The 12710-nt window shown below is 40.3% G+C and overlaps 1 protein-coding gene and 1 pseudogene across 1 annotated transcript in view; one reads left to right on the plus strand and one right to left on the minus strand.

The window, feature by feature from the left end:
• Nucleotides 1-1121: 1121 nt before the first annotated feature.
• On the plus strand, nucleotides 1122-12328 carry LOC127544346 (relaxin-3 receptor 1-like; annotated as a pseudogene).
• Nucleotides 12318-12710, minus strand: part of SLC45A2 (solute carrier family 45 member 2) — a 64317-nt gene continuing 63924 nt past the window's right edge. Inside the window, exon 7 of the mRNA XM_051989499.1 lies at nucleotides 12318-12565. Within this exon, the coding sequence (XP_051845459.1) occupies nucleotides 12344-12565 (222 nt within the window). The 3' untranslated portion in view covers nucleotides 12318-12343. The remainder of the gene's footprint in view (nucleotides 12566-12710) is intronic.

Here is a 12710-nt window from a genome sequence, read left to right on the forward strand (position 1 = left end):
TGATGAAGTAGAAAGTTGTTTCTGTAAAGCATCTAATTTTGGAATCTATGAAGAAATATGTTCAAAATTCTTCCTAACATCTTAGAATAAGCATGTAACTGTAGTTGACAGCTGAAATAGCCATAGTACTTGGGAAAGATAGGAAATTACTTTTTAAATCTCAGGAGACTTTTTTATATATAGACTTTTTTTTTTTTTTATACCTTGGATAATGTCTCAGGATATCCATTAGAGTCTGGGTTCAAAACTAGTAGGAGAGTAGAAAGAGACCATTCTTATTATTTATGGTGAAAAGATTAGATTTTAAGGTGTTCCCTCGTTTTTTCGAATTTCCAGAGTGAAAGATGGAGGAAGTTGGATTGAAAAGAAAGGAAAATAACATTTTGATGGAACAGATAAAATGGAAAGTCAAAAAGATCGAGTCACGATTTAATTCCTCCAAGAAAGAAAATTAAGACTTAGAGAGCAAGAACTTTAGATTCCTTCTATTCCCCCAATTTAATTGCAGGCACTTTAGTTTGCAATCTCCTGATTCAAAACCACGATAAGTTCCCGTTTTGCGCTGATGGATGAGTGTGCATGCTCTTCTGAGCCTGTAGCTGAAGTGGATGCAAATGTAATTCAAAGGAGAGTTGTTTACAACCCACCGGGAGTCAAGTGCGACTGAGTGAGGGAGTGATTGATTAAGAAGTGATCTTTCTTTACTGAATTCTCTTAGAGAACATTTCTCGGAAAAACTTGTGGCAGTAGAGAACCAAGCAGGAAAAAGATTTGGCTTGTTTGTCTTAGGTTTGATTTTATTTTGAGAATAGACAAACTAAGAAATTACAAGAGCACTTGAGTCGCAATCTCGAGTCTTTCAATCCTTTTGAGGCAGCTGACCTAAGAACGAGAAAGGAAGAGGACAGACGGACACCTCAGTTTAAAGGTCCCTGGTGAAGCAACCATCCAGCTCCATAGCTCTCCTCAGTTATCTCCCTGCTCCCACTTGAGAGTTGGTTATTTTCCCCGCTCCTGGACTCGGAACTCGAGGTGTAGGCGAATCTATGCTGGAAAGCCTTCAAGGGCCAGTCTAGTCGCTTAGCCAATCCCTTTGTGATATTTGGTGACAGCTGCTCTGACAAAGTGGGAGAGGAACCAATGCAAGGATTAAATCAGACTTGCTCCAATCGCAGTCATTAAATCATGGCCCAACACGAAGGAGGCCGTCTCTTGCCGGTCTGGCCTCCTGGGATCTACTAGAACTGGGAAACTCGAGCGGCAACTCTTCGCTGATGAGGGAAGAGACCGGACGGTGTAGCAGGACAGATCCCGCGTTCAGGCATCCGCGGGGTCCTGGCACATCAGGCCCAGCTGGAGCCGGGGGGCGGATTCTCCTCTGTGGTATATTCAGTGGTATGTGCCTCGGGACCCGCGGGCAACCTCCTGGTCCTGTACCTGATGAAAAGAAAGCAGGGCTGGCCTAAGTTGTGCTTAAACCTCTGTCACCAGCCTGGCCTTGCCCGCCTTTCAGTTCGTGCTTACTCTGCCTTCTGGGCTGTGGAGAACGCACTAGACTTCTCCCGGCCCTTCGGCAAAGCCACGTGCAGGACGATCTTTACTGTGAGAGCCATAAGCATGTACGCTAGTGTCTTCTTCCTCACTGCCACGAGCGTGGCGCGCTACCATTCAGTGGCCTCCGCTCTCCAGGGCCACCGACCCCGGGGACTAGGTTGGGACGCTGGCGGGAGGCGCGTGCTCCGGCTGGGCAGTGGCCGTTGCTTTTCAGCCAAGTCGCTCTGCGCGCTGCTCACTTTGCCCCATGCCGCGGTGACGGCTTGAAGAACTCTGATACGCTTCCCGGATAAACCAGGGGTCGGCAACTGTCAGTTCAGGCTAGGGTTGTACCACGCACGGAGGTGCTGCGGGGCTTTGGGTTGCCACCAGCGGTGGGGGATCAGCTTCGGCTATCTGCAGCCCGTGCGCACCATCTCCCGGACCTCCGTCCGTGGAGCCGGAGGCGGCGGGCGTTGCTCCCGGAACCACGTGCTTCTGGAAAGGGATCCAGCAGCGTGACTGAAACCAGCGCTAGGAGGCGTGCCGAGGTCACCAAATCAGGAACTATCGCCTTACCATTGTCCTCGCGTTGGCGCCCAGCCAGCCTCTGACCACCTGGGGCATCGTAATCAAGCTGAATGTGGGGCATTTCGGTCACGAGTGCTTCCTGAGCCAGGGGGACGTGTTCCCAGTGAGCGTGGGCCTGGCCCACTCTAGCAGCTGCCTCAGTCCCACCCTCGAGTATCTCCTGCGCGGGAGTTTGGCAAGGCTCTTAAAAGCCTGCTCTGGCGCATCGCCTCGCCCCCGCTCTCTGACGTGCGCTCCTTCAACGCCACTAGTAAACCTGAGCCCAAGAAATACATCTTGCAGACCCCGGCCCCTCCCACGCACGCTTCCTTGGAACCCCCCTCCTCCACAGTCCGCCCGGCGTAGCGGTCTGCAGCGCCTGCAGATGACCTGCAGCATAGGTCACCGCTATGACCTTACGGCTGGCTCGGAGGAGCACGGCTACTGAAGGAGGAGGGAAGGAGGTGGAGGGCTGAGGTTCCGAAGTGTGGAGCGCAGTAGGTGATTTCCCGGGGATGGGGGAGGGGACGGGGCGGGGAGGAAACGGGGGAAGGGACGGGGGAGGAGGCAGAAGAGACAGAACAGATGTACGACAGACTCGAAAAGAGCAGTAAAAGTGTTGGGTGTAGGATGGAAACTGGTAAGGGGCTCTGAGGGCCTTCCAGAGGATAAGGGGAGAAACACTGGGAAGTGCATTTGCACAAATGCTAAAAAAAACAAAAAACCTAAAGTTGGGTCAAGTGGTAAACTGTGGTGCTCTATGCAGGGCTTTAAAAACTTTCCACTTATGACCCCTTTTTGCTAGAGAAATTTTTTCAAGAATTTTTTTATTCATTTCATGAAATGCTGAACTGCTGGTGAGTGCTCTGTACTCTTAAATAGGCACATACGGATATAAAATAGGCATACAAATCATACATTTACCAATAAATCATAATTTCACGACCCCTAAGAAGATCCCATATGAGGTCCCGAATCACAATTTAAGAAGCTTTGCTCTATGCCTTCTTTCTCGCTTTGGGCAAGAGATCGCTCTAGATTTTTGACAAACCCATTCTTGTTGAGATCAGGTGAGCAGAGAGGAGGACAGTATAATCTCTACAAAGGAGAGATGAAAAAGAAGTTTCCTGAGACGGGGAACTGACCAGAGTGGGGAGCGAACGTTACAAGTTAGAGATGGAATCAGTCCATTAGACTCAAGTAAACTTTGAGCCCCTCAGAAATGCTTCCACTTTTCCTTCTTGATTTCAAGGTTATCCCTGCTCAGAGACTATGTAAATGGATGTTCTGCTGGCTGAAGCCTGCAAACTATTGTCCTCCTTTCCAAGGAAGAGCAGAAGAGTAAGAACTCAGTGATTTTTCCCTAATGGAGGAGATTCCCTTTCAGTCTGAAGGGAAGGAAATCACTGTCTCGTTGGGAAGAATTGTCTTTTTGTGAACCTGGGAATTCACAGTAGGCAAGAGCTGCCCTGGATTATTTAGGACCCTAAAAATCCTGGTCAGAGTTGACTCTTGAAGACATCTTTAGAAATTCCTCTCTCATCATCTTCTTGCTGGGCAGAATCTTCTGGTAGATTCTGGGGACACGGCTCCCAACTCTGGGCTTCTGTAATCAGAAGAGAAGTACAACTTGCCTCCTACTGCAGGACTTGTGGGAGTAGGGAGAAAGGGAAATGGCCAGAACAACTTCCATTCTGCACTTGGATCCAAGGAGAAGCTCCGATTTTGATGTCTTATTAAGATCTCCATATACCTGCCCTTTGCTTGTCAACAGTGAAGACCCTCTTTAAAGACAGAAGACATACCCAAAAATGAAACTGATTTTGTTTGGTGGAAGAGGAAGTTCTTTTTATGTGTTTTTAAATAAAATGTTATCTGAATTATTTCCAAGTGGGACAGCAGAAAGGAAAAGGCTAGTGTGCCTTTATTTTGTGATAGGATGGGAAGAGGAGAGGGGGCTGGAATGGCTGCTGGGAGGGGGACAGCAGCATCAAAAACTGGTCTAAGGATAGGATGTTTGGAGCTCCAGAACATAGTGAAATGCTGAACTGCTGGTGAGTGCTCTCTACCCTCAAACAGAAAAAACTGTAGTCTCAGGGCTCTGCTCCCCACCTCTGTGGGATTTGAGCCCCCAAATCTTGTCATTTAAAACCATTGAGCTACTGGTGAGGTAACAGCCTCAGAAAAAAGGTCTCATTCTTTAAGCTCAGTCTAGAAAACTTCCCTAAAATTATGCTCCCTTTGCTATCCAAGAGAAATGGATTTCCCCATGGAAAAATTTAGCTGATTTTTCATGTTTGGTTTTTTGTTTTTAAAGGCTAGCCCCCAAGACAAAGCACAAATCAACTCTTTACTTGTAAATCTAGGGAACTGCCTCTTGTTGGGCCGATTGAAAAGCATAGAGCAGGGAGTTTGTTAAATAATCAAGACTTTTCCAGAGTAGTATTCATCATAATCTCCCTGTAGTAGGTAATGTGTGTGGCATTCCTGGTCTTCAGTTTACATCGTCTTAGAAAGAAGTGAAATGACTTTGGCTGAGGGAGGGACCACAAGACAGTATGTGGGGTTTTAAGGAAGGGCACCTTCACTCAGGAGTCTTGAGGACAGCTCTCCATTCAAATTTTAGAAACTGGTATATGACTACCCTGAAATGAAGGAGATCACTGAATTTTAATACCTCATTCTGACCGTATCTGTCCTATTGTGGACATAGAAGGGTGACCAGGATGGTAAAAGAAGTGGAAACTATTAGATGCAAGGCTCAGTTAAATAAATTGATATTTTGTGATAAGTATTGCAAATATTGCCCTCATTTTAAAAGATGTGAACTTTAAGGTGAAATTTAAGTAGTTTCACCCGGATTGTCTAACAAGTAAATAAAGCTGGTATTACAACTCAAACATTACTCCAAGGACCAGACCTCTCCCAGCCAAATTGGGATAGTTTCTCTCAGACAAGTGAAATACAGAAGATAATTGTAATCATAGAATTGTCAAATATTTTGCTATCTTGTGTCTGTCCCCTTGCTTTCGAAAAACTAAACTACTTTAAACACCTTTTTTTAAAAAAAAATCTTGATTTGAGATAATGTTATTGTGCATATGTAAAAGTCGATGTCAAGTTACAGGTATTTAAGGAATTAGAAACCATCTACTTGGTAGTTTTCTCTTATGATACTGCCCTACATCCCAAAATTGAAGAACTGCTACTGATCATTTAACTTCAAATCTTTATTTTGCCTAAATTCTGAAGAATTTCTTAAGAACAAAGCATATAAATTAGAGTCAAATAAGTCTTCATTTTTACTGCCTCCAGAATCCTCCCACTGATTGATGAATTGGGACTAGACATTGGGCAGATGCAACCTCCTGCTCTGGCAGTTGTTTCAATATAATTTTACCCAACCTATGATTTCATCTCTGCAGGAAACTTTCCAGGAAGGATTGATATTGTTGTTGTTTGTCCTTCATTCTCAAAGACAAATATAACATCAGGGAGATGATACCATGACATGGAAGTGAATTGGATTTGAGGGAGAGCTGTGCAAGGTTACCATTTCTACTTTTCTGGGGAGGAAATTCCTCTACCAATGCAGATCATTCATTCCCTACTGATCTTCAGCTTACATTATCTTAGAAGTGAAATGACCTTTTTTTTTTTTTTTTTTTTTTTGCGGGGGGGATGGGGGGGAAGGTCTCACAGACAGTATGTGGGATTGGGGTAGAAATATATTTAAATTCAGGTGTTTCTGAGGATAGCTTCCATTCAAATTTTAGAAACTGATATATGACTATTCTGAAATGAAAGAGATCAGTGAATCTAATGCCTGGCTCTGACCATACCTGCCCTATTGTGAACATGGAAGCATGAGCAGGACAGTAAAAGAATTGGAAACTATTAAATGCAAGACTCAGTTAAGGAAATGGATATATTCAGCCCACATATAAGAAGTGGGGTTTTGAGAACTGTCTTTAAATATCTGCATGGAGGTTATGTCTGGAAGAGATATTTGAGTCCTTATGTTTAGCTCCAGTGAGCAGAATTTAAAACTTTACAGAAATCTCAGAGATTTAGTTGTCAATTCAACAAAAGGAATAGACCTTTAACATAATCTCCCCTTAGTAAAGGGTTAAAAGAAGATACTGAGTTATTTGTATTATTTGTATTAATTCTTAGAATTAATACCCCAGATAGGTAACTCATCTGCTTTTCAGGATCGGTTCATTGCTCCTCTGAACCCTGGTATTTGAATGCTAAGCCAAATGACTTGTAGTGTTGGGAGTAAGGATTAGGGAAAATAGCAGAGTTTGCTTTCATCATAGACCTGATATGATAAGTGTGGGTTACAGATGTTTTCTCTTCTATGCCTCTATCTAGGGTAGAAAATATTGGGAAAAAGCTACAGTCAATATGTATTATTCAGGAAATAACATCCATTTGCTTATTTTGTGGTTAAGGGAAACTAGAAAAAGACCTACCTTATTCTCCAAGGATCTTGTATGTTTGAGCTCTGTCATTCTTGCCCTCCATCCTAATTACTTTTTAAAAATATTTTATTTTATTTTATAATAACTTTATATTGACAGAATCCATGCCAGGGTAATTTTTTTTTTTACAACATTATCCCTTGCACTCGCTTCTGTTCCGATTTTTCCCCTCCCTCCCTCCACCCCCTCTCCTAGATGGCAAGCAGTCCTATATATATTAAATATGTTGCAGTATATCCTAGATACAATATATGTGTACAGAACCGAGCAGTTCTCTTGTTGCACAGGGAGAATTGGATTCAGAAGGTAAAAAACAACTCGGAAAGAAAAACAAAAATGCAAATAGTTCACATTCGTTTCCCACCTAATTACTTTTTTAAAAAGAATGTTGGGGCTTATTTTCCAATTGATAAATGGTCAAAAGATATGAACAGACAATTCTCAGATGAAGAAATTGAAACTATTTCTAGCCATATGAAAAGATGCTTCAAGTCATTATTAATCAGAGAAATGAAAATTTTTTTAGAAAAATTATGTAAATAATTTATTATTCAATATTTCACATTTAGCATGCTTTGAATAGATGTTCTCAATAAATAATTAAATCACAGCCTTTGCCACTTTCAAACAAAACAGCCAAACAATTTAAAGCTGACTGTCATCTTTTACTTTTCTAAATACTTAGTAACTACCCAATTCAGGGGAGCAACTAGGTATCTCAGTGGATAGAGCACCATGCCTGAAGTCAGAAAGACTCATCTTCATGAATTCAAATCTGGCATCAAACACTTAGTAGCTATGTGACCCTGGTGAGTGCCTTAAATTTTGTTTGCCTGATCTTCCTCAACTATAAAATGAGGTGGGGAAGAAAATGGAAAATCATTCCAGTATCATTACTGAAAAAATCCCAAATGGGGTCACAAAGGGTTGGACTGAACAACATCAAGCCCAATTCAGGATCCTATTTGAAGGTGTCTTTCTTCTATTATTAGCTATTAGAAACAGGATAACCAGATCTAGTGCAATTGGTAACATTTTGTAGATTTGAAGCAATATTCTTAGTAGGACAGAAACTGAACTTTTGTGGATTTAGCTATGTTGAGAAAAGGAGGGAAATAAAACAATAAAAATATCCCAAATAGATTTTTTAAAAAAGGAAAAGAACTTACATCTGCATAAATATTTATAGTAATGTTTTTCTGGTGGCAAAGAACTGGAAATTAAGGAGTTGGCCATCAACTTTGCAATTGCTGACCAAGTTGTGGTATCTATGGCAGAATACTATTGTGCCATAAGAAATGATGAACAGGATTCTCTCAGAAAAGAAAATCTGAAAAGACTTATATGAATTGATGCAAAATGAAATGAACAGAACTAGAACATTTTTTACAGTAACAGCAATATTTTATAATGACCAAATGGGAATGACTTAGCTATTCTCTGTCATTCAATGACCTAAGGCAGTTCTTTGATTCATGAAAAATGTTATCCACCAGAGAAATGCAAATTAAGACAACTCTGAGATACCACTACACACCTGTCAGATTGGCTAGAATGACAGGGAAAGATACTGCGGAATATTGGAGAGGATGTGGGAAAACTAGGATACTGACACATTGTTGGTGGAATTGGGAACACATCCAGCCATTCTGGAGAGCAATTTGGAACTATGCTCAAAAAGTTATCAGACTGTGCATACCCTTTGATCCAGCAGTGTTACTATTAGGCTTATATTCCCAAAGAGATCTTAAAGAAGGGAAAGGGACCTGTATGTGTAAGAATTTTTGTGGCAGCCCTCTTTGTAGTGGCCAGGAACTGGAAACTGAGTGGGTGCCCATCAATTGGAGAATGGCTGAATAAGTTGAAGTATGTGAATGTTATGGAATATTATTGTTCGGTAATAAATGACCAGCAGGAGGATTTCAGAAAGGCCTGGAGAGACTTACATGAACTCATGTTGAGTGAAATGAGCAGGACCAGGAGATCATTATATAATTCAACAACAACACTATATGATGATCAATTTTGATGGACGTGGCCCTCTTCAACAATGAGATGAACCAAATCAGTTCCAACAAAGCAGTAATGAATTGAACCAGCTATACCCAGGGAAAGAACTCTGGGAGATAACTATGAACCACTACATAGAATTCCCAGTCCCTCTATTTTTGTTCACCTACATCTTTGATTAACTTCATAGGCTAATTGAACACTATTTCAAAGTCCAACTCTTTTTGTACAGAAAATTCTTTGGACATGTATACTTATATTGTATTTAACTTATACTTTAACATATTTAACATGTATTGGTCAACCTGCCATCTGGGGGAGGGGTGGGAGGAAGAGGGAAAAAGTTGGAACAAAAGGATTTGTAATTGTCAATGCTGAAAAAATACCCATACATATATCTTGTAAATAAAAAGCTATAATAATAATAAAAAAGAATGTTGGGGCTAGAAAGACCTTTAGGTCTCTGCTCCTTTTATACACAAGGAAATTGAAACCCAGAGAGGCTAGTGATTTACTCAAGTTGTGCTTGTGACGGTTTGTTGGCAGGGTTTATGATAGCTGGGACTAGAATCCATGTCTCTTGACTCCTAATGCAGAGTCCTCTCTATTTAACCTTGTAGTCTGCTTTTCTTCCAAGTTCATCTCTCTCCTGTTGCCCTTGCTCTTTCCTTTGATTACCTCATACTTTCAATCTTCTGCCTCTAAGAGAATGGGAACTTTACTAAGAACAATGCCTAGATCATTTTATATATATTAATTCAGATATTTATTAAGTACCTATTATATGTGTCACTCTTCTTGGCACAGGAAGGGAAACAAAATTATATAAAAATATAATGGTCTTAGACCTGAAGGAACTCACACCATTAAAGGAAATAAATAAGAAGTGGGAATATTCATGATTCACGTTTTGTAGCAAGCTTTTTGTTTACAGAACTATTCCCTTACAACAATTCTTTGAGAGAGGCTTATGTTATAGATATTAACAATGATGCAATGCAATGGATATTGCAGAACAAGGAGTCAAGTTCAAGTATTAACAAGGGTCACTAAACCATACATAAAGATTCCTGTGGGCTGAACAGTAACTTAGAAAACTACAAGTTAACACTATACACGATTTATTGTATTTTTATTTATTTTGTTATATAATTTCCAATTACAATTTAATCTGATTCAGGCCCAGCATTTGCAGTTGATTCATTTGCTTCCTATAGTTTTTGTCTTAGAGAGACCAAAAATATCCTCCTTCTCTGTTAAGGCAAACTATTCTTGGTTTAGTCTTAATCATTGAAGAAAACACCTCAACAATATTGATTTTGTCTACATTTTGTATTTACTGATGTGACTGGTCCCTGGTGAATGCTGACCTCAGTGCTAAAAAGTGTAGTTAAAAGTATTTAATGACCCTTGGCTTCTTCTTTGTTCTTTACTGTCAGAGAGATTGCAAGATTATTATGTGATTACTTACTTCTTGTGTTGAAGATTACTTAGTCAATTTAACAGGGCATAGCATACTGTTTGGTCCCCAGATGACACTCTAGCTACCTGTGAATGTCCCACTTGTCAGGCTTTGATCAAGTTGCCTCCTAGTTTAAAGGAAGTCTAGAAGGCCGATTCTAAAATATAATAAAAATATCTAAAAATATAAATACCTCCTTAACTCAGTGGGTCCCACTTCCCATAGACTACTCTCTCAACCACTATACCCCAAGCTCATAGGATTCTATAATTTTCTATTAATGGCTATTTAATTTGTTAATGCAATGGATTAGCATAAGAATCTCAAATAAATATCAAGACTTTAAATACCAGCATGCAGTGTTTACCCAAGGTGCAAGAAGCAGTATCTCCTTAGAAAAAAAGTCACAAGGGAATTTATAAGAAATCAAACCATTCTCCAATTGATAAATGGTCAAAGGATATGAACAGACAATTCTCAGATGAAGAAATTGAAACTATTTATAGACATATGAAAATATGCTCCAAATCATTATTAATCAGAGAAATGCAAATTAAGACAATTCTGAGATACCACTACGCACCTGTCAGATTGGCTAAAGTGACAGGGAAAGATAATGTGTAATTTTGGAGGGAATGTGGGAAAACAGGGACACCGATACATTATTGGTGGAATTGTGAACACATCCAGCCATTCTGGAGAGCAATTTGGAACTATGCTCAAAAAGTTATCAAACTGTGCATATCCTTTGATCCAGCAGTGTTTCTACTGGGCTTATACCCCAAAGAGATACTAAAGAAAGGAAAGGGACCTGTATGTGCCAAAATGTTTGTGGCAGCCCTGTTTGTAGTGGCTAGAAGCTGGAAAATGAATGGATGCCCATCAATTGGAGAATGGTTGAGTAAATTGTGGTATATGGATGTTATGGAATATTATTGTTCTGTAAGGAATGATCAGCAGCATGAATACAGAGAGGACTGGCAAGACTTACATGAACTGATGCTGAGTGAAATGAGCAGAACCAGGAGATCATTATATACCTCAACAATGACACTGTTTGAGGATGTATTCTGATGGAAGTGGATCTCTTCGATAAAGAGAGCTAATTCAGTTTCAATTGATCAAGGATGGACAGAAGCAGCTACACCCAAAGAAAGAACACTGGGAAATGAATATAAACTGCTTGCATTTTTGTTTTTCTTCCCGAGTTATTTTTACCTTCTGAATCCAATTCTCCCTGTGCAACAAAAGAACTGTTCAGTTCCGCACACATGTATTGTATCTAGGAGATACTGTAACCTATTCAACATGTAAAGGATTGCTTGCCATCTGGGAGAGGGGGTGGAGGGAGGGAGGGGAAAAATCAGAACAGAAGTGAGTGCAAGGGATAATGCTGTAAAAAATTACCCTGGCATGGGTTCTGTCAATAAAAAGTTATTAAAAAAAAAAAAAAGAAAAGAAAAAAGTCACAAGGGAATGGGCCAGTTTTCTCAATGAACAGATTTCATTTAATTTCTTTAACTGTCTAGAAAGTTAAATATTCTATTAGAAGATTAAGACTATGGTGAAATATTTCTAGACTAATTGAGGAGAAAGAATAAAGACAACTAATTCCCACCACACCTGGAGTTTTAGGTTCTATAAGAATCATGTCTGACAGATATACAGAACTACAGAAAAACCTATGTGGAGATATGCATTTCACTGAGAGCACATGGAATTTTAATTTTTTAAAATGAATATGTGTTTAGTATTTAACGATAAAGCTTATTTTTATTCATCTAACTAAAGAAACTAAAACATGAACAAACTTAATTTGAAAAAATTAACAATTAATCTCTGCTTTAAAATATAAACCTAAAACCAGAAATGAAAAATGTCCATTTTGGGAGACATTTAGGCACATCTGGTATATACAACTCAGTATGAGAATCCTTCTTATCATGGTCATGGTTTCACAGCTATAAAGGTCAAAAACGCTGCAGTTACCTTTTCCACCAAAAGATGGCCTTTTCATGCTATCTTTTGAGCAAGTGGTGTCTGAGTTCATAGTGATTGTTTTTCTGAGACCTGCTGGAAATTGATGCATAAACAGGTCATTTATTCCCCTTTCTTACCTTTCCTTCTAGACTGTAATCTCTTAAAGGATAAGAATTGTGTCTTCTTTTCTTTTTGTTCCCTTAAAGAAAATACAAGTCTTCTGCTGATCGGCAAAACACAAAGAACCAGAGGGATGAGATTGCTTGTTGAATTGATACAATTCCACTATTTCTTTATTGTTTTATTCCACGTATCTAACAAAGAGAGCCACGAAGCAGCAGCCAAATAAGGCCACAGCTGAAGCCACAATCACCACCACAATCACACTGCCAGCAGAGATGACTAAGAACCCCAGGAATACTCCAATCAGGATCTGAGCCAGCTGTACCATGCAGGTCAGGGCGGCACAGTCGATTCCCTTCCCTCTGCCACTACTGGAGGTCAAACCTGTGTCTTGTTGCCCCTATAACAAGAGCACAAGAACAAGAGTCCATCACATAAGGAATGTGTGTGGGAGACAGAGGGAGACAGAGACAGAGATAGAGACAGAGACACACACACATACAGAGAGAGAGAGAGAGAGACAATTGATTCCTGTATGGTACCAT

The sequence above is a fragment of the Antechinus flavipes genome, chromosome 1 (assembly GCF_016432865.1).
Source record: "Antechinus flavipes isolate AdamAnt ecotype Samford, QLD, Australia chromosome 1, AdamAnt_v2, whole genome shotgun sequence".
In the NCBI taxonomy this organism is placed as follows: Eukaryota; Metazoa; Chordata; class Mammalia; order Dasyuromorphia; family Dasyuridae; genus Antechinus; species Antechinus flavipes.